The sequence below is a fragment of the Alligator mississippiensis genome, chromosome 1 (genome assembly GCF_030867095.1).
Source record: "Alligator mississippiensis isolate rAllMis1 chromosome 1, rAllMis1, whole genome shotgun sequence".
NCBI lineage: Eukaryota > Metazoa > Chordata > Crocodylia > Alligatoridae > Alligator > Alligator mississippiensis.
Genome location: NC_081824.1, coordinates 315,506,882 through 315,528,211, shown reverse-complemented (window position 1 = coordinate 315,528,211; position 21,330 = coordinate 315,506,882). Strand labels below are relative to the sequence as shown.

The following is a 21,330-nucleotide window of genomic DNA, read 5'->3' as shown; positions in this document are numbered from 1 at the left end:
TGCTGAAGTATTTTGAATGTGCTATTAATATATTTTGACTGTTGGTCATGCTGGATTTCTTGTGTCCCAGTTCAGACATGATGAATGTTTGTATGACTGTTTTATTATAGTAATGAGCTAAACTAATTTTCAAGTTAGGCTAATTTAGTTTACATATCTCAACTAGATGGTAATAATGACAGATTAATTGTAATAGTCTTTACTGTAGCTGTCTTTGTCTAGTGCAACTGTAAAATGAGAGGAAAATGTAGCTTGGATTGATTGGTGAATCATCCCATAGAGAGTAGTTTAAATTTAATATTTCTCTAGTTCTTATTATGTGCTTGTTCTGAGGACACTTCATGACATTCTGAATACTTAACTATGGTACCTTCTCCCCCCTCCCCACTCTCTTTTTCCACAGTGATGAAAAATGTTGATGCTTTAATTTGTCCGTAAGGAATATGCTCTGTCTACTGTGTACTAGCCTTCAAATTTGGAAAGGGTGGAGGAAGTGCAGTTATTTCCTAAGGAGGAATTTTTTAATCTTTTTTTTGGGTTATAAATACAGTAAGCGTATTAAATCTGATAGCCAGAACTCCACTTCAACTTGTATGTTTATTTTATCATCCTTGATTCTCTTTCCATTTTATTTACCTGTTGCCAAGTAACAGTATATTCTTTTTGGTCTCTGCTTCTTTCCCTGCCCTTTCCCTGTCTCTGCTCCTATGTCATCCAGCACATTCTTGTTGGCTTCCTCCCCTGTTTGTGATGTATCACTTAGTAACCAGCCATTTGTATTCAGAAATTATAGGGTCATATCTTATTCCACTGATTAGGTGCTGTAGTGCAGTCCTATTGCACTCTGTTCAGGTCTCTGATAATCCATTAATTTATTTGTTATAACGTGCTGTCATCATAGTTCTAAGGCTAAGCTGCACAACAGCAGTGAGGACTCACCACTTGGGTACCGCTGTATGTCCAATAAGATCTTGCCAATACCTTTCAGGGAAAAAAATGAAATGACTAATTCCATGTCAGATGCTTAGTCTTGGGCATTGATGCTGTAAAATTAAGTGAATATGTAGGGGTTTGCAACTATGCATGGGCCTATGGAAGCCAATGGTTGGCTTTTACTAGAAGAAAATAACCATTTGCATCGGGGCTTGTAGGATCATGCCCTAATGTGAATGAAGTTTCCCAGGCGTTCATGTTCATAAGTTCTTCTAAGTGTATCCTGAATTTCTTAGCGCCTGGTTCGATACTTATGATTAAAACGAAAGATTCCAACTGACTAGAGGCAATTGGCTCAGACCCTGCCCAAGTGCATTATCTTTTCTTTATTTTCACATGGCTAAGGGTCGAGGTGGCTTTGCTGAAAGGAATGCTGCCTGTGGTCGAATGATCTGTGACGTGGAAATTTCAGCAAAGGAATTGATTCGTTGCAAGAGCTACCATTTGTCTGAACTGGTCCATCAGATTCTGAAAACAGAGAGGATAACCATTCCACCAGAAGAGATACGAAACATGTACAGGTATATTGCTGGGTTTCATTAGGGAGTGAAGGAGCTATTTAATTTAGGTTATTGTATATAACTTTATTTTTCTTTCTTAAGCTTGCCAGCAAATGTACATTTAAGCATTTGTTTTTACATTAAAAAAATTAGAATTTTTATTTTACAAATACTAAATATTCCTTATAACACAACTGGTGGTGATAGCTTACAATGAATACATCAAAATAATTTGTGAAAATGTTACTTACGATACATTAATAAACACATCTTGAATGACTTTCTTCAACTACATATGACTGTGGCATTATCTGCAGTGGTATGCTGCAAATAATATGGGATCACAATACAGAATATATGTCCAGTGTTCTGCAAAATGTATAGGACCTTCAACCTGTCCTTCTGTCTCTTTTCCCAGTAATTCTCCCCACTTAATGTGTATGCTGGAAAACAGCTGGACAGATGCCAAGTTCATTCTTCAGATCATGTGTGAGCTGAATGTTCTTCCTTTAGCCTTGCAGATCACAAATATCTCTGGGAATATCATGGTAATTTTTTTCTTCCCCATCTGTACTACAGTGTAACTATTCCATAGTGTTTTCAGTGTTTGGATGTGGTTACTGGTTTATTAATGTTTAGTCTGAGTCAGTGATTGCAGGGTATATACCTCACTTTGCATTAACTTTGTGCTATGACGAGAGTGCTTCCTTTGTCCTTCAAAAGGATTAGAAATGCTGCTACGTTCAGTACCTTCAAATCTGGATGACCAAGACAGAATTTTGACTTTGGACAGTGTTTGTGGTGTGGAGGTATAAAAGTGATAAACTACTGAATCATTTGTTAGACTATTTATGTTATATTAAAAACTGCACAGACAAAAAAGAGCAACAATTAAAAGAGCACACATTGTAAACAGTTCAAATCAATGTCCTAGGTTCATTTTTACTTTCTGTAGTTTGCTTTGAATTCTTCTATTTTTTTCCTCTTAGTCAAGGACAATGATGGGTGGGCGATCTGAACGTAATGAGTACTTGCTTCTTCATGCATTTTATGAGAGAGACTATATTGTGCCAGACAAGCAAGTTTTTAAAAAGCCTCAGCAGAAGCTGGTGGGTCCAAAATTTATTTTTGTTTCTCTTTGTTCTTTTTTTCCTTATAAAAATGTTAACATATCTTTTTTATTTGCATGTGTTCGTTATGAAAACATTAAAGGTAACTGTAGCAGCTGCAGAAATATGATCAGTTCAACCAGAATTTTTACTAAAATTGATAAGACAAGTTGTTTGAAAAGTCTGTGGTGTAAAGGGATGCTGTCATTAGAAGAACTGATGTTTTTCTCTTAAAAGACCCCTTACTTTACTTATAGTATAACCATTTTTTTCAGTGTCAGTAATTGAATACATTTTTCTTTCTTGGTATTTAATGATGCATATTCTGTTTAATTATTTTCTCATTGTTGAGTCACTTTTTACCATTGCAAAAACCCTTGTCTGGTCCATCATAACCCCCTGCCTGCCCAAACAAACAAACATGCCTAGATGAGCTGTATAAATAATGCTCTGAGAGAGGAGCTCTAAGATGAATATGTCCTTTTAACAAATACATTTTTTAATGAAATTGGAAAGTTAGAAGAAATTACAACTTCAGTTAATTTAGTGGTATTTATAATCCTTCAATTTGTGTACTTCTATGTATTTGGCTTCCTTTGCCATGCTGTTATTTAAACCATAGTAGTCTGAAATACTAGAAATGAGGGCGCCATAGGGAGCAATTCTGTATGAGAATAGCTTGGATGACTTAAGGCTTTTTCAAATTGTACTTAAAGGCAAATTCATGTTCTATCTAGGAGCAATATTTCAAATATGAAGCAGTAAAATAACAGATGGCTTTGGGATGTACATGAAAACTTTCATAGTTAACTTCAGATAATCTCTTAAAAGAACAGCATCTGGTTAAAGATATTTTAAAGTACTTCCTATTTTGTTAACAAACTGTAGGCTTAAAGCTGAAAAACTAAATCTAATTTAAATTTCACTGTTTTGCTTTTTGGTTTTATTTATTTATTACTCAAGCTGAGCGCAAAATAGATTAATTAGTTTCACTTCACTCCACTCACCATAGTATTTGGGTTATAAATACAGCAGAACAGCGTGGAAGTCCTAAAGAAGACTTCTTCCTGAAGTAAAAAATGCAAAAATACTTTTACTCCAAGGTGTGTGTTTTTTTTTTTTTTTTACACTCATACCCCAACAATCATAATCTTAAAATAAATTTGCTGTTTCTCCATTATTGGTTGTGTGTTAATGCCAGAGAACATAGACTAGTGCCGTGTTTCATGATGACAGTTCTTTAAAGCCTGTGTAATCAGTCCATTCTCATAGTAGTAATACATTGGTCTATTTTGTGAGATAGGGAGCCTTAATCAGAATACTAAAAAAAATATTAATTTAGCATGTGCATTTTATAAAACTCCCAAACCCATGCCATGTGCTTCGCTCCCCCTGTGCCCTCCCTTCTTTTTTTCTTTTGTAAATTCAGACTTCTGTATTGCTGTGTAAGGAGAGTTAAATTTTGGAAATTTTTATACCAAATATAGGTAGATGAAGATGAAGACTTTGAAGATCAGACTAAATCTAAGACAGGGAGAAAGAAGGCAGCATATGCTGGGGGTTTAGTCTTGGATCCAAAAGTTGGTAAGTTTTAGTAACTTCATTTTCTTTGACAGCATATCAACAAGAAAATAAGTTTGACTTCTCCAGAATATAGTACATCTCTCTTTTTTTAAGAATATAGAGGTATAAGTAATTTTGTATGTTTTTTTGGCCTGGCAATGGGGCTTTTCCAGACAACGTGTCAGCCCAGGCATTTGAATTTCATCATGTTTGCTGGTAGCGTAGTGTATCTCTCTTTGTTTAGTGTATTGGAGAAATAAGGCTTTATTGGGGGTAGTTGTGTTGTGTATGCATAGGTATGTTTTGCTTGTGGATGCTTAAGGTTTTTTTTACAGTTTCTCCTGTATATGGTGACAACTGAACAAAAGTATCCTACAGTAACACAGAAGCTATCTGTTCAACCCTGATAAGTTAAAAGGGTTTGGATCGTTCCACTTCTGACAGCTTTTTTTATTACTGGCTATTAGTATATGTTACAATTTAAGAGTATTACTTGGAGAATTCATTACGTTGTGCTGCTGAACTGGATCATTTGGATGAAATCTAGACTAGATTTCCAAGGTAATTCTTGAGCCATACAGGATGTAGTATATACTGACAATTGGGTATTCAGTTAGAGTTCATCTCTGAAGAACGAGACCTGAGAAGTTTCTGCAGGAAAAGACAGTCTCATGATTCACTTCTCCCAGATTTTTCACACTGCTGTCTGAAGTATTCTCTTTCCAGTGCAAATTCATTCAGTAGTCAGAATACTTATTTACAGTTGGTGCATTAGAACCTGAAAGTCAGTGGAATTTTTTTATCTAGTTCTAATGTACATTGAACAGATACTGAGAGGGGCTGAGTAATTATACCTTTTCTCTGAATTCTGTTTCAGGATTTTATGACAAATTTATTTTGCTTCTGGATTTCAACAGCTTGTACCCTTCAATTATCCAGGAGTTTAATATTTGCTTTACCACAGTACAGAGAGTGTCATCAGATGTGCAGAAAAGAACAGAGGTTTGTATGCCCTAAGTGTTTTGATTTTGAGGTTGAGTTTGCATAGAAAAAAATCAAAGACTGTCATTTAAATTTTTTTATGCTACTAACTCATTTTTATTTTTAGTAGCACCCTCTAAGTGAGAACTGACATAGAGCGCTCAAGGAGAGTGGTCCCTGTTTCAAGAAGCTTACAGTCTGGGGATCTCCTCTTTTGCTTCCAAGTTCTTTGGACAGATGAAACAATTACACTGACTTAGAAGGGAGGAGGTACTGACAGCATTTTAAGCTTGTTTTTTGTGTCTGCTCTATCCCACAGTAAGTGGAAACTAAACTGTAGCAGTTCAGCTGCTATTTCATTTAATGGAAAATTGGCCTAATTTAAGATAAAGTGTATATACAAGACGGTTACAAAATATCAGCTGATTTGCTGTCAGGAGAGGTAATTCTCTTCATCCTCACTTCCACCCTCTTAAATCAATCTAAATGTTTCATCTGTCCACAACCAAACTACTTCCTTTTGTTAATTATCATCATGCCTAGGATCTTAGATGCGTGTGGGATGATGAAAGCTAAATTCTCATTTAATCCTATCCTTTTCCTTTAGGTTGCTATATAATCTTTTTCCGGCAGCTTAAAATGTTTGTCCAAGTCTAGTTATCGCATCCAAACTAAACTTTTTTTTCCCTCAGCCTTTGCCTCTTATTTTGTCCCGTATTTAAAATGCATCCCTTTTTCTAGGACTTTTCATGGTCCTCTGTGTTGTGTTCCAAGTTCAATCTTTACATCTTTCTCTTTTGCTTACTGTTTCATTCCCTTATGCTCTCATTCCTTCCTACAGTTCCTTCCAAACTGTTTTCTTAAAACTGGCCATTCTCTGTTCTCTTTCTGCACTTGTATTTGGATATTTTTTATGCCTGGGACTTCTTGCTTTTTGGCTGTACAACAACCTTTTTTCCCATATCCATTTCTTCCACCAAACCCTTGGGTAGAATTCAGGTCTTCAGTTGATGAACTATGTCTTTGAAATGTATTTGTGTGATTTAGAATGTAAGGTCCTTGGTGTATACTCCAGTTTCAGGACTGAACACCAAAAGTGCTAAACTAGAAAATAGGAATTGTTTGCAACTCTTGGCCTGCTGTCTGTGCCTGTAGTATTGGTATTTGATATCCAGTCAAGCAATAAACACCTACAGCTGAGCTTAATCAGGGAATGAACCATGACACCCATCTCAAAGAAGTCTCATTGATGCAACCAAGCCCCTTTCGGGGGGGGTGTCCTCTTAGGAGAGGAAGTGTTTTTGCAACCACTGAAATCACCCAGAGGGTTAAATAATGAGGTTAAACAAAAAAAGGAACCTAAAAAGCTGGGTCTCTTAGGTCCTAAGTCATTCCTCCAGGCTTCTTACAGATGTGCACCGTGAATAACCATGTAGTCATGGCTAAATACAAATGTCCGAATTGGGAATGGGTATCCCATTCTTTGAGAGGCTACTGCAACTTGGAGCTAGGTGTTTGTGCAAGCTGTCTCATTGACAGCAGACAGTGGACTGTAATTATGGTCTCCTTGCTGCACTACTTCATAATTCCAGAGGAGACCCAACAGTTAAAAACTTTTCAAGAGCTAACATATATTAAAGAAAAACACCTATGAGGCCATAGGTAATTCAGAAGACTCAGTGCCACCTGAGTGTATATCTTGCTTCTTAAGAGGAAACTGTAAAAATCTCAGAAGCTGTGGAGGCAGAGACAACCTTCTTCATATGACTAGGATAGCAGAGCCTCCAGTGAAGATATCTCTTCCTTTCCACTTTGCACCCTGGAGCATCCTTGTAAGAATTGTAAGTTAATGTGGTTACTTGGACTGGAAATAAAAGTTGCTTTTGTGCCATCATAAAACTTTTATGGTGGTACAATGGCCTAGTGAACAGATGTCCATGCTCCTCGTCATCCCACAAATACCCAGAATCTGTGGCTGTGACATAGGTGGGATGAATTTGTGCTGCTATTTTGCATCAGATATCTGTTTGCTTTTAGGTGAGAATTCTCGTTCCTGGGGTGCATAGAATCGGGCCTCTGTAGCCCTTGGACTGCCTGTGCAGGTTCCCCATTGGCATAGGTGTGCCCCAAGTTTGATTTCCTGGGCATGCAAATGGGGAAATTCTGGGGTTTCCCTGATTGTACAAATATGCCCTGGGATTCCATCAGTCCTCCTCTGCTATCAGGGAAGCTCAGCATTGTTTGCAAAGGCATGCCCATAGTGTTGTCCTTCGGGATTGGGCCCCAGCTTCTTCTCCCAATAGCTGCAGAAGCCCAACCCTGAAAGAAAGTGGCCAATGTCTGTTTTGGCCAGTGAATCAGGCCAGCTATGCTAGGACACATGCTGGCATAACAGATCTGCTTCATTTGGCGATGTCTGTTTATACCCTTAGAACCTTAGGATCTAAATGCTCCTAGTTTGAGGAACTTTTGTTTTCTTTTTAGGAGTCCTGGTGATGAATATATTTAGTGTGCTATGTCCTAGAAATAATAGATAAGGGCTAATTCTTCCAGCTCCAGTTTCTCTCTATTCTTTGTCTCTTTTCAGAGACACTTCTCTTGAGATTTCCCAAAAAGGTGAGACTCTGGAAGGTCTCCTACATACTTGAAGCATCATTAGCTACCAGCCTGGATTTTCTGTGTCCTAAAGCAGTGATGCGCACAACCTTCTGACCCCCGGGGCCAGATGAATGATGCAGGATAGGTCTGTGGGCCAGACAGCCTGGGGTCAGCATATGGGGTTGGTTTGCTGGCCCATCCAGCTATGATCCAGAGATCCAGCCATGGCCCAACCCTGAGTGCCAGATCCAATGGCAGAGGGACCCCCCTGCCTCCCACTCCCTTATGCTGGTGCACAAAGCTGTATCATTCAACCTGCAAGGCTTCTCACAGCAGTGGGCTGTGTAAAAGTTGTAACTGAAATCCACAACAATTAATCCATGTGCTGCTATCCAATTTCCAAATTTCTGGACCTGTAGGGAGCCCTGTGGGCCAGATGACGTGGCCCTATGGGATGGATTTGGCCCTTGGGTCAGAGGTTGAATACCACTGTCCTGAGCCATTAAAAATATATTATGAAACTATATATTGCTATTTCTGCCCATCATCTACTAGAAAGGGGCCACATTGTCTTCTTTCCAGGGGTGGTTGGTTTACTCCTGTAAGAACTTCTCCACATCTTTCCACAAATTAGAGAGAGACTGCCTTTTCGGGATCCCAGATTTTTAGTAGGATTAATTGTGACTGCCATTGAAGATAGATTTCTTAGCAGTCATTGTCTTAGTCAAAAGGGCAGGGAAGATCCAAGTCCTTATGGCAGGAATATCTTATGCAGTAGTCTGTAGAGGCAAAGTGACTCTAAGGTAGGGGTGGGCAAAATACGGCCTGTGGGCCAGATTCGTTCCACCAAGTGATTCTGTCCGGCCCATGGTGGGATCGTTAGCCCTGGCTAGCCCAGGCACAGTGGCAGCCTGAGCTGTGGCATGTGTGACTGGTCTCCTGCCCCAGGTGTGGAGTTGCCAATTGACGTGGAGTACAGCCTACTCTATCTCAAGGGGGCGTGGGGCTCTCAGGCACATTGGCAGCTGTGGTTCATGGGGCTGGGTGGTACGGAGGTGGGGCGGGGGTGGTGTAGCAGCTGGACTCAGCAGAGTGAACTGTGGTGGCATTTCACTCTGCACTCAGACTTCCGGCTGCTGCTGCCAGCGTCAGCCCCCTGCCTGTGGAACCAGGGAGCAGATTATGGTTTTGCCCCAGGCCTCGGCCCTGGGCTGTCACCACCCCACAATCCTGGCCCTGCTCACTGGTCCCGCACTCTATTTTCCTGCAGCCCTATCTCATCCACCCTGCCAAGTGGGGGTCTTGAACCCAAGTGCAGGTCCATGGAGACCCTGCCTGCTTGCCCACTCTATCTGGCACCCCTGCCAGTGGGTGTGGGGTGTATGGTCCTGGGGCCAGACAGAATCAGTTGTCATCTCCCTGGCCTCTGCCCCCCTGCCCTCAACAGCTCACCAAAACTCCTTAAGTGGCTCTCCGGCCCAAATAATTACCACCCCTGCTTTAAGGCCTTCTCCAAATTATTTATCTTAGCCAGATGGTTTACCTACTGGTTTCTTTCCCAAACCCCAATTACTTGGTGTGGAATTTTTATTTCCTTTAGTGATATTGGGTCTCCCTCCCCTCCTCTTTCCTATTATCTGGATAGAAGAACTGTTCTTAAATTGCTCTAGATAATTTGCTGACAAAATAAAGGGTTAACCCATTTCCACAGAATCATTATTAACACAAGTCCCTCAAAACCAGCTATATGCTCACATGCTTGGATCTACCTGGGCAAATGAGGACCCAACATAAGTGTTCAATTAGCCTTTGCTGTTTCATTAAAAGATGTCCCAGAAAAGGTTTGTAAAGCAACTACTCTAGAGTCCAGACTTACTCCTTCATTTTGTGCTACTTTTTGTTAGAGGGCTGTGAGCCTGGTGGTTTGACAGCTTTGCATTTTGTTAAAGAAATTCCAAGCTCCCACATCCAGGACAGGAATTGTTTATGTTTGTTTGCTTATATAAAAATTAAGGCTGTGCGAAGCTTTGGTCGCTGATTCGATTCGGCCTGATTTGGTGGCCGAATCTCTGAATCTGAGTTGAATCTGGGGACCCTTTAATCTCAACAAATCGAACTGGACCCTCCGAATCGATTCGGAGAGATTTGACGATTCGGACACAGACACAGCTTTAACTGTTTTTTCTACATACCTCAAGGTACCAGGCAGCTCATGAACACTGAGATGATGGGGTGGATGCAGCGTCCCACGGGAGTGTGGGGGGTCCGCATTGCGCTTGGTGGCTAACCCAGAAGTGGAACAGAAGCACTTCCAGTCCACTTCTGGGTCTGTCGCAAAGCATGCGGCACCCCTCCTGCGTTCCTGTGGAACGCTCCATCCAAGCCATGCCTGGTTCCTTGAGGTATGTAAAAAACAAAACAAAACATTTAAAGCTGTGTCTATGGCCAAATTACTGATTCTCTGAATCGGCATCCAATCTTCAGATTCGGATTTGGCCAAATCAAATCAAGACAGTGATCTGAATCAACGAATCCAATTGCTGTCCTCTGAATTGGGCTGTAAATGTGGAGGTGGGTGTACACATATATGTATATACTAGCAGAAACCCACAAAATATTTGCGATTAAATGTTTATTGGAAAAATATTTCCTTAAATACAGGATTTTTAGTTATCCTTTGACCGAATGCTGTAACGGAATCAAAACTTCTCAACCTTGAACGACACTGTTCCCGCCACCCTCCTGCCTCTTTCCCGGGGCAGCCAGCCCATTCCCAGGTGGTCCCAGGCAGGGGGAAGTTGGCAGGGACAATGCACAGGGTGCTGGAAGACCACCAAGGCTAAGCTTCCCTGAGCATCCCTGGGCTTCAGTGCATTGTGCACTGTTGAAACTGGTGGGTGCTGCCTGTGAGCTGGGGCTGCACCCACACACCTAGCATCCTGCCTGGGGGGCACCACTGCTGTGGAGGGAAGCACCGCATCGCATCCCCCCACAGTTTGGGGGCTGTGTGACCTGGTGGCAGCTTGCACAGGCAGGCTCTGCTGAGGAAAAGAAAAAAAGTGGCGAGGGGCCTGATTTTCCCCCCCCCCTCCCCCCCCAGAGCCTGCCTGCATTTACTGCAGCCAGGGAGTGAGCTGCTGGCAGGCCCTGAACTGCAGGGGACCCTGGTTGCTTCCCCCTGTGGCAGCAGCACCCCCCCAGGCACTCACCCACTGACAACCTGCCCAGGCGGTCCCCGGGGGGCCATTGCTGCTATGGAGGAAAGCACCGGGGTCCCCTGCAGCTCAGGGCCCACAAAATAAACCTCCAGTATTATTATTATTATTATAGATATGTGGGTGTGGATATACATGTGTATGTGTGGGTGAACATGTATATGTGTATATACATGTGGGTGCAGGTGTGTGTGTGTGTGTGTGTGTGTAGAATCTATAGCTATAGATATATTTGTAACTATATTCAGGTGTGAGTGTACATGTATGTGTGTGGGACATATGTGAAGGGGGTGAGCACGTGTGGGCGGTATACGTGTGTGGGTGTATATGTATATACAAGTGGATGTGGGTGAGGGTGGGTGGGTATATGTGGGTGTGAGTGGATGTGTGTGTGTGGGTGTCCTTGTATGTGGGTGTCAGTGTAAGTGTGTGTGTGTGTACACACACACACACATGGGTGTGGGTATATTTGTGAGTGTGGGGGTGTGTGGTATACTTATGTGTGTGTGGATGTACATTTATGTGTGTGGGTGTACATGTAGGTATACGTGTGTGTATACATATGTACTTATACTGTGCGAGTGTACATGTGTGTGTATAGGGGCATACATTGCGGTGCCCTCTGTGGCGGAGTGGTGTCTGTCTGTCCCCCACTCCGCTACAGCGCATCCATATGTACATGCATCCACATCTATACACACACACACACACATATGTACATCCATACATTATGTATATATACCCACAGGTACACACGTGCGCACACACGTATATGTGTGGGTCTACCTGTGGGTAGTGTATGGATGTGCATATATATGTATGTGTATAGATGTGGATGCATGTACATATATTTATCTTTGGAGAGGGTGTGTGTGTATGTACTTGTGTGTGTGGATGTGTGTACCTTTGTGTGTGTGTGTGTGTAAATATGTGAGTGGATGTACATGTATATATGGGTGTTGGCATATACGTGTATGTGTGGGGGTGTGTGCATGTGTGTATACACACACACACACACAAGGTTGCCTGTTGCACAGCTCTGCAATCCTACTGATACTTTGTCTGTTTCAGTAGGCTGTTTAAAACAGATTTTACTGCAGCTTTGATTTTGTTTTGGAAAATGCTTGACAACTTTTAAATTACTTTCAATAATCTTCAATGGAGAAAAGAGCCAATTGAAAATGTTGCATGCATTTTTGTGCTTTAAAGATTCCATATGTAGAGCGAGTCATTGCACTGAATATTGAAACTGAGGTATCATAGTATATAGCAGTCTTGATATATTTTACAAATCTATGTTCTTTTTGACGAGTACTGGGGAGAGGGAGTCCCTTCTAGGAATTCTAGAACTGCTTCTGGGTTTGTAAAGCTGTTGTTAGCCTCTTTCTGTGTAAAAGTTAGAACAATTTTCCACATACCCTGGTTAGCTTGAATACCACTTGAGAGAGAATTGGTGTCTAAATCTTTTGTCTCTCAAGGGCTGAAAAGAATTTTTGTTTTTGTCTTTCTGCATTGGCACTGATGTACCCCTGAAGACTTTTATTTTTGGTTCTTGTGTGGTATTCAAGGACCACATCTTTTGAAGTGCATTGGAAATATTATTGGCTGATTGCTGTAAGTTCCTCAGCCATAGGTCCAGGATTTCCAAGGACTTTAGTAGTGCAACCTGTTAAGCAACAACATATTAATTAAACAGCTGAAAAGTATAAAAGACACCTTCATGTCTGCTATTTTAAACTGTGTTCTATGGGTACATATCCTTTTTTTTACTTGGCAAAAAAATGAGTACTTCGTTCTTGGGTTTTTCCCTAAAAAGTACAGAGAAAGAGAGCTAAAGCCTACCTTCAAAGCAACGTTTTGATTGTTTGACAGGAAGGAGAAGAAGAAGAAATTCCAGAGTTACCAGACTCATCGCTAGAAATGGGAATTTTGCCGAAAGAGATCAGGAAACTGGTAGAGAGGAGGCGACAAGTGAAGCAACTGATGAAACAACCACATTTAAATCCTGACCTCTATTTACAGGTATGTCTTATGTAAGAGCTCCCCTTGCTTCATTTTATCTTAAGTGCCTTTGTCTGACTACAGAAGAGAAGGGATTCCTTTAGTAGTCACAGAAGACTGGAAAAACTTCTATTCACTGCAGTTGAAACTTATAGAGATAATAGGAACAGGAAGCAATTGTGAATTTAACTGTGAATCTTGTTAAATGTATTTGGTTCTTTTTTCAGTATGATATCAGGCAGAAGGCTTTGAAGCTTACAGCTAACAGCATGTATGGTTGTCTAGGATTTTCCTACAGCAGATTCTATGCCAAGCCTTTAGCTGCTTTGGTGACACACAAAGGGAGAGAGGTGAGTTATTAAAAAGGTATGAATATGTTTTAATGATGAAGTATCCCAGTTTTCAGTGAGTAGCTGAGCAGTTTTGACTCATTACCTACTTTCATTTTTACTTTGTAATTGTAACTTAATTTTGGCTTTTTTATGCTGAGAAGGTGAAAGGGAAAAATTAAAGTAAACGAATCAAATAGATGTAAATACAACCATTATCTATGGATGGGAGTCCTCTGTTGATATGCTACTTCTAGTTTTGGTATGATAAACTAATCTGAAGCCAAATAAAGGCTACTCTTCATCTCATAGAGAGTTTAAGTAGTTGGTAAGCTAGTGTACCAAATGATTTGGCAATGTACTAAGCTGACAATTGATTTGAGTGGCTACTTGTATGTGTGAAATTATACATGTAACTGAGCGACCTGCCTGAATTGGGGCCTTGTTTTTTCAAATGCTGTTAGTACTTTGTCACAGCTCGTGTACTGGTCTCCAAATACTAAAATTGGGGGTGCACCGATAGAAATTTTGGGGGCCGATACTGATAGCTGGTATTTAAGGAGGCATATCAGGTGATACCGATCTGGTTTACGATACAGCTGTGTACAGCTGGTAATTCTGTTGTTGGTGGAGGGAATGGACATGGGGGGCAGATCAATGCCCCCATTCCGTGGTGAGGGAGGGAGGGGACGAGGCAGGCACTGCCTAGCCGGGGTGGGGCGGGTTGCAGGACGGAGCAACAGCTTGTTGGGGGTGGGGTGCTCCTGGATCTGCGCAGGGAGGGGCAGGTGGGCTGCAGCTGTGGACTGGAGCCAGGGCTGCGCAAGGCTCTTGGCAGTGGCTGGGCTCGGGGTGGGCGGCAGCAGTGCTGGGAGGGTCAGACTTGACCTCTGCTCCATTGGTTGTCAACTTGATTTATAATATTTAAGTTCTTGTCTTTTTATTATTGGGGTAAAATGAACTGTGCTTGAATAACTTCAGAATTTTTTGGAATGAAAATTGGGTCATAATGGTGTATATGTATGGTAGGTACTGATAAAATAGACTACATTAGCCATTTCTGTAGAGTTTTTTTTTTCTGGGAAGACAGAAGGTAAATTAGGAAATTAATAATAATTTAATTAGTAGTTTTTACCTAGATCAGTTTTTCAATGGACAGTTCTTTCTAAAATTATAGAAATAATGATCATTCTTTTTAGGAAATTCTAGCCAGAAAGAATGGAGTATTAAACCCTTTTTTACATTAACTTCTTAGTGCCTACCTTCTACTTATCAACAAACAGTAATGAAACATATTACTTTTAGCAGCCGGAGCAATGGGCTGTCACTATCAGCAGGTGCAGGAAGAAAAAAAATAAAAGTCCAAGAAAACGAATATATTTCTATGAAATGTGATAAAGGTGCATATGACAGCTAAAAAGGTCAGAATATGTCACATGAGTTGGTAAGTTTTCAGAAGTCCTGAGATACTAGTCTCAGTAGATTGTGAAGCAGGTCAGTGGGATCTCAGTAAGCCTTTACATGAAACAAAATTATAGTTTCCTTTAAGGCACAACTTGGGTTACTATTTTAATTTATATTTTTGTTAACCTTGAAGAAGGTATAACAGTGTATTTTAATAAAAAAAGGAGGGAAGTGCATTTCGAGGATAAGTGCAGTGTAGACTTTGAAACGCTACTTTTTGCAAAGGTGATAAGCCATTTGGTGGCTGACAGCACCCCTCTGTAAATAGTAGGCCTTTTCAGTATGACAGATACACAAGGCTGGATACTTTTGTTTAAAGCACTAGATAGCTGAGTATATAAGTAATTTTAATTAGTAATATTTTGGCAAGATGCAGGCTTGACTCTATGACATTCTAGAAGTATATACTGTGCGCTTGTATTGTGCTTTGACTAAATAGTCCTATAATTTATGTATTTTCATTTTACAGTCATATTGATATGCTAGAAGTTATCTCCTTTTTTACTGTGAAAAGAATCATTTTTATAAAGGGGACCCTAAGTCTGCATCTGTTGAGTGGGAGCAATACATGAATGAGCAGAAGCATTTTTTTAGAGAGGCTAAGTGCTCTGAAGAGTCATGCCTTCAGATAGTGCTTTGTTCAGTCAGCTTTGCTTGATGTGTGATGTAAACTTAACAATGATTGGTAGACCTGTTTGCATGTGTAGGTTAGCCCTCAGCAGAGATACTTGGGGAGTATGAATTTTGCTTGTGTACATGATTCCAGTGAATAAAATATAATGTCTAAAATGGCTAGTGTCGTAATTGTAGTGATTTTTCACTAGATGGCGATAGAGACCTTGAGATCATTAATCAATTAAGTATTTAATTTATGTCATTAAATGATTATACTCACTGCATTTCAGACAGATCTTTTTGTGATAACCTGTAACTTGATAATATAGAGTATCAGTGTGTGGTTATTTCGTTTTAATTTGAAACATGGGGCATCACAGGCCTATTTGTACAAGTTTTAGATATTCTTGAAGGAAAATGCTTTTTTAAGGGGATGGGTTAAGCCCAAGTATTTGCCAACACCAAAAGTCAGTGGAAATGTTTACATTAATTATGTTTTCATAATCAAATGGGTTTTTCTCTAACAAGCATTCTCTGCAGTATTTCCAAGCCAAACACTGCATTAGTGAGTTGGTTTTATAATACATTTAATTGTCAAACGTTTTTGTGCTGTGGACCAAACGTAACAGGAGTTTTCTTGGGACGCTTCTCTTCTGGTAACTACAGCAATTGCTTGCATGGATAAAGTAATAGGAAAGTATTTTATGTATTTTTAGCTGTCCTTTAATGTAATTTAACAACTGGAAACAAGGCGAGTCAGTGCTGTGTAACCAGCCAGCTCTGTGCAGGCCACTGATGACAATCAGTGTAAGGTCAATCCGTCACTCTCTTTGAAAGACAGTCTTCCTGCGGAGAGTCAGATGCGTTTGTTTCCCAATTCAGGATTCCCTGCATTGAAGACTGTTTTCTGTGGGGCATTAGAATTGTTGCCAAGCTGATGGGTGGGCCCAACGTAGTTGCCATTTTCCTAAATCAGTGTTCTTTTTGCATAATAACATCTTCTCCAGGATGTAATTCTTCTCTCAGGATGTAATTCTAGACTTCATTTTATTGGCCCTTTAATCTTGTCTCCCCATCTTCTTTTAAAGCATAGCTGTATATTTTCACCAGAGCTATCCTGCCATGCCTACAACAGCCTTTCAGATCTCCTTTCTATAGTATAATTGTGGGACAGGTAGAAGAACACAAGCTGGGGAGTGAGTCCTCTTAGGCTGCTTACAGACATGAAAACCAGAAAAAAACAGTGCTTTACTTTCAGCTTGGCATGCTCCCGTGCCAAGCATAGCACATGTCCAGAAGAGGCATTGCATTAGCTTGATCCGGCTTGTTCAATATCTGTATAGATTAGGCACTTCATTGTGGCTTTTCGATTGAATCAGCTATTAGATAAAAGTGACAAAAAGCTCTGCTGAAGTGCCCCATCTATACAGACACTGGGGAGCGAGGTCAAACTAATAATGCACTTCCTTTTTCATTAAAGCGCTGGTTTGTTTTTATTTCATGTCTGTCAGTGCCTTTAATGTCTTGTTAGAAGCAACCTTCTTACTGCCATCCACAGTTCCACTAGAGCTCTGCCATCCAATATAACGTTTGAGGAGACATGTAGCTTAGATGCTGAAAAACACAAGAAAAAAGGGTTATCTCTAAATATTGCAATGACAGACTGGTGAACTGGTAGTCAAAAGTGCTGCCTTATGCTTTAGAACAGGGGTTGGCAACGTTTTTGGGCAGAGTGCCAAAAACACTCATAACTTTGACTTGTAAGATGTTGATGTGCCAGGGGCAGACGTTAGGGAAACTATGGGGCCTGATCCTTGTTGTGGCAGCACAACCCTGGCTCCTTCCCTGAAGGATGTGTGCCAAGCAAAATGCCTTTGCATACCATGATCTAGCACGTGTGCCAGGGGTCACCTGCCCCTGCTTTAAAAATTCCATTAGGTCGTATAACAGGACTAAAGATTCTACATCAAAAGCCAGCAGTCTTCTCTTCCAAGTATAAGGTTAGAGATATTTGAGTCTCAAGGAGATGATTCAACAGGCCCAAAAATTTAAGTACCAACAGTACTGCCTGGATGCAGCCCCTGTTGCAAGCAGATGTATCATATAATCCCTGCATGAAATGATCAAGAGACGTCTTTAAATGAGTTTAGGTTTCATGTCCCGACTGCTTCAATTTAAAGATAGTCCCAGAACCTCTGTTCTTTGGCTAGGAACCTTCATGTTTTTCAAAAACTGAAAAATGTTTAGGATGGGAAACTTTTAACTGTGTTACCTTACTTTTTATTTTTTGTTGCTTGTTTTCCCATCTTACCATTATGTTCCTGTACCTTATGAACTAGAAAACATGGGCACAGGCACTTGCAATTCAAAAATGTTAGCTGTTTAGAGACTCAACAATACCTATTAGGCCTGTGTGAATAGGGAAGTATTCGATTTGGATTAGGAGGACAGTGATTAGATTCGGAGATTCGGATCACTGTCCCGAATTGATTCAGCTGAATCAGCTTCTGAAGATTTGGCGCTGATTCAGTGATTCGGATCAGGTGGGGAGAGGCAGGAATAGCCAGGTGGTCCCTCCAGCTGTGCCTGCCACTCCCCAGTGCAGCTGCTGGAGAAGCCCCCGTGGCTTCACTGCCTGGCCCCACCCCACACCTGGCCCCAGCCTAGTCCCGGCACTTCAAAAAAAAAAAAAAAAAAAAAGCCCCATGCTCACCAGCTGCAACAGGGACTGTGGGGGCTCTAAGGTCTCCTGGCAGAGCGCCCCTCTGCACAGCCCCTGCCCCTGATGGCCCCCCTGCCTGGCTCCAGCAGCTTGGCAACAAAAAAACCAAACAAAAAACCCTGCACTCACCGACAGTAGCAGCAGCTGTGGGGGCTCTGGGGCCATGTGGCGGAGCCCCCCCCCGCCCAGCCCCCACTCCCTCTGATCTCTTCCCCCTCCGCCCGGCCCTGCCTCTGCTGGCTGCCCCGCCTGGCCCCAGCATCCTGGCAATTAAAAAAAACCACAAAAAAAAAAAAGCCCTGCACTTACTGGCTGCAGGAGCAGCGACTGGGGCCTCTGGGAGCTTGTGGCAGAGTCCCCCTGCCCAGCGTGGAGTAGTGTGGGACAGTGGCGATTCCTTCCGCCCCCATGAGGCACCTACAAGCAGCTGCCGCATGGCACGGATGCAGCATGGCTTGGCAGGGCACTGGGTGCTGGGGCCCCTGGGGCTGAGCGGTGCTGGGCTCTGGCTGACACATGGAGCCATCCCAGCTTCCAGACAGCCACGCTGCACCTGTGACCATGGGGCAGCTGCCTCGCAGGTGCCAGGCGGGGGCGGGGATGCCTGCTGCCCCCCACTGCCCCATCCCACACTGCACAGGAACGCTCTGCCACGAGTGCCCAGTGGCCCCGATGGCTGCTGCCAGAGCCGGTGAGGAGCGCGGGGCTTTTTTTTTTTTTTTTTTCCTTAAAATTTTAAGTGCCAGCAGCTGGTCCGGGTGGGGGATGGGGCTGGGCAGGGCAGCCATGGGGGCTTCTCCCACGGCTCCCCCGGCTGTGCCTGCCTCTGCCCCAGTGGGGGGAGCTGCGGGGGCTATGCCATGCTGCCACTTGCCCAGCCAGCACAGGGAGAGGAGGGGTGTGCGATGCAGGCATGGGTGTCTCTGGGCAACAGCAGGGAAGACCTCCCGCTGCCAGCACTGCTGTGCCTGCATCCCACACCCCCTCACCCCTCTCCCCAAGTAACGCACCCCCCCACCCTGGGTGGGCAGCTTGTCCCAGCCCCAATCCCTCCCTCACTCACACCCCTTTCCTTCCTCTCCCCTAACCCCAACAGATTTACCATCTGGGGGCAACTGTTAGCTGCTTGTTTAGTCTATGGCCGAATCTCCCAATCAGTCAGATCTTTTCTGAAGCTTTTGTGAATTGATTTGGATGCTTCAAATTGATTCGGAGATTTTCTTGGCCTCCTAATTTGATTCAGATTTGGAGATTTGGTCCCCAAATTGGGCCTAATCTCCTCCGAATCGAATCAGCTACCGAAGCTTCACACAGCCCTAATACCTATGTTATTCCTAAGAATATTAGTATTATTAATATGTCTTTATTTTGAAGTGGGCTCCTGATAATATTATCTGCTGTATAAGAGGTTGATTTCAGATACCCAAATAATACAAGTTTTCAGAAGACAATAAATTTACCAAATTAGGAATAAGGTCACCTGCTTTTTATGGTTATCACTCTTCCTAGTGAATTCACGGGTGTAAATTTAGAAATAAAAGTAGAAATTGCCTGTCTCCTAAGGTAAACTTGAAAAAAAGTCTTTCTGCTACTCATAGAACCAGGTGCTTAATCCCAAATTCCCAAATGTCTCCTGGGAATGTTGTCATTCTGCACAGATTCACAGTTGGAGGAGATGGTACTCGATGACTTTCCCTTCATTCATGAGTACTAATTTCCTCAGTAAAAGTTCAAAGTTTCTTATCCAGTTGGACAAGTAATAATGTGGGGCAAGTTCAACATGTCCATGATCATCACAGATACTAGAGATAAGATGTTCCATCTGTATATTACATTGATAAGTCTCAGGTTTTTTTTATGTGCCAGACAGCTCAAACTTAGATCGATATATCTTTGGAAAGAGGGCAGTTGGGTAATGATATTCTGTCAGTGTTAAAGAAAGGAAATTTCAGGTAAACAAATAATTTAATTTTTCCTGTTGCTCAGGATCTGTGCTCAGAAATGCTCACTCAGCAAGGTTTGTTTAGTAATATTTTTTACTGGGCCAACAAATTGCATAGTTGGTCAAACAAAAGAGGTTGCCAAACAGACCTTATAGCACTTCAGTTCTGTCACAGCAAAAATAGATTTTTGCTGCATGCTGCTCATCCTTATGGTTTCTTTGACATTTCCTGTGCCAGTGGGAGATTTTCCTGTGGCTGACTGAGAATAGGAGTTCATTGGCTTCCTGTAGATAACATGGAACAATTTCTGGCACCTCCTGCAATTGCACTTTCAACAGCGTGAGAGTTGAAATCAGAACACACTTATAAAGTACGCAAGACACAGATTGTTCAATCCCTTTGGTTATCTGTGGAATTGACATTGTTATTTTATTGTACCCATGGCTTTAAATCAGGGGTGTCAGACTTGTGCTTCTAGCTGGATCTAGAGTGGGGCAAAAGACAGTAGTGGCACTAGTAGAGCACATGGTGGCCATGTGCCCTGGGGAAGTGGAGGCACTACTGCTGTTGTGTACTCTTCTATCTTTGCATGCTCTGTGGTCTACATGTGCCCCCAACTTCCAGTGTCCTGCTGGTAGTCCAAAGGGTTGTCTATAGCAGCTCCATGCCTGTGGGCCCAATGTTTGATATGCCTACTCTAAGGCTAGGGAGAGATATTACACGTAAACCACTTGGAGTGATCAGAAACTGGTTTAAACCTGTAACAGAACAGATGTTCATTGCATATAAACCAGTTTGAGAAAAACCTGGTTGAATGTATCAGACTTAACTGATTTGGCTCAAACCGGTTTATGCATTGTCTGTCCCAGACCCCTGACTGCTTCAACTTAAATCAGAGTCCTCCAGCATGCTCTTTGGGCTGGGCGGGGCTCTCTGCTCCACCGCAGGGCTGGCCCCTCCCTCTGCTCCCTGGCTGCAGCTCTGGCAGTCTCTGCAGGTGTCTGCTTAGCTTTGTGCTTTACATATTACCGGTACCGAGAAATCTGTGTTTGCCTCTGGTAAAAGGTAAAATCTGTGCTTTACTCTGTTTTTCCATGGGAAACGGAAAACCTGGATTCCTGGTCAACATGCACGGTGATTATAAAAGATAGCACCTGATTTCCATTGGAGCTAGTTGGTCTGGGTTCTCTAAACAGTATTAAGGTGTTCTTTTCAATTGTACATGGTTCATAGTACACATTGACAACTTTGGACTCTGTCTGCTTTAAACTCTTGCTATTAGACTAGTGGGAATTCC

The 21,330-nt window shown here is 42.1% G+C and overlaps 1 protein-coding gene and 1 non-coding gene across 8 annotated transcripts in view; both read left to right on the top strand.

The window, feature by feature from the left end:
* POLA1 (DNA polymerase alpha 1, catalytic subunit) overlaps positions 1–21,330 on the top strand; it is a 301,656-nt gene that overhangs the window by 44,589 nt on the left and 235,737 nt on the right. For 6 of the 7 annotated variants that reach the window (XM_014595721.3, XM_019495025.2, XM_059720836.1 and 3 more), the window contains exons 20-26: positions 1,339–1,514; positions 1,912–2,041; positions 2,483–2,602; positions 4,090–4,186; positions 5,043–5,167; positions 12,832–12,981; positions 13,188–13,310. In XM_014595721.3, the coding sequence (XP_014451207.1) occupies positions 1,339–1,514; positions 1,912–2,041; positions 2,483–2,602; positions 4,090–4,186; positions 5,043–5,167; positions 12,832–12,981; positions 13,188–13,310 (921 nt within the window). The remainder of the gene's footprint in view (positions 1–1,338; positions 1,515–1,911; positions 2,042–2,482; positions 2,603–4,089; positions 4,187–5,042; positions 5,168–12,831; positions 12,982–13,187; positions 13,311–21,330) is intronic. The other variant, XM_059720834.1, reaches the window with a different exon arrangement.
* Positions 4,476–4,611, top strand: LOC132248051 (small Cajal body-specific RNA 24). The gene has a single exon (XR_009459406.1). It is a non-coding gene; the product is annotated as a small Cajal body-specific RNA 24 (non-coding RNA).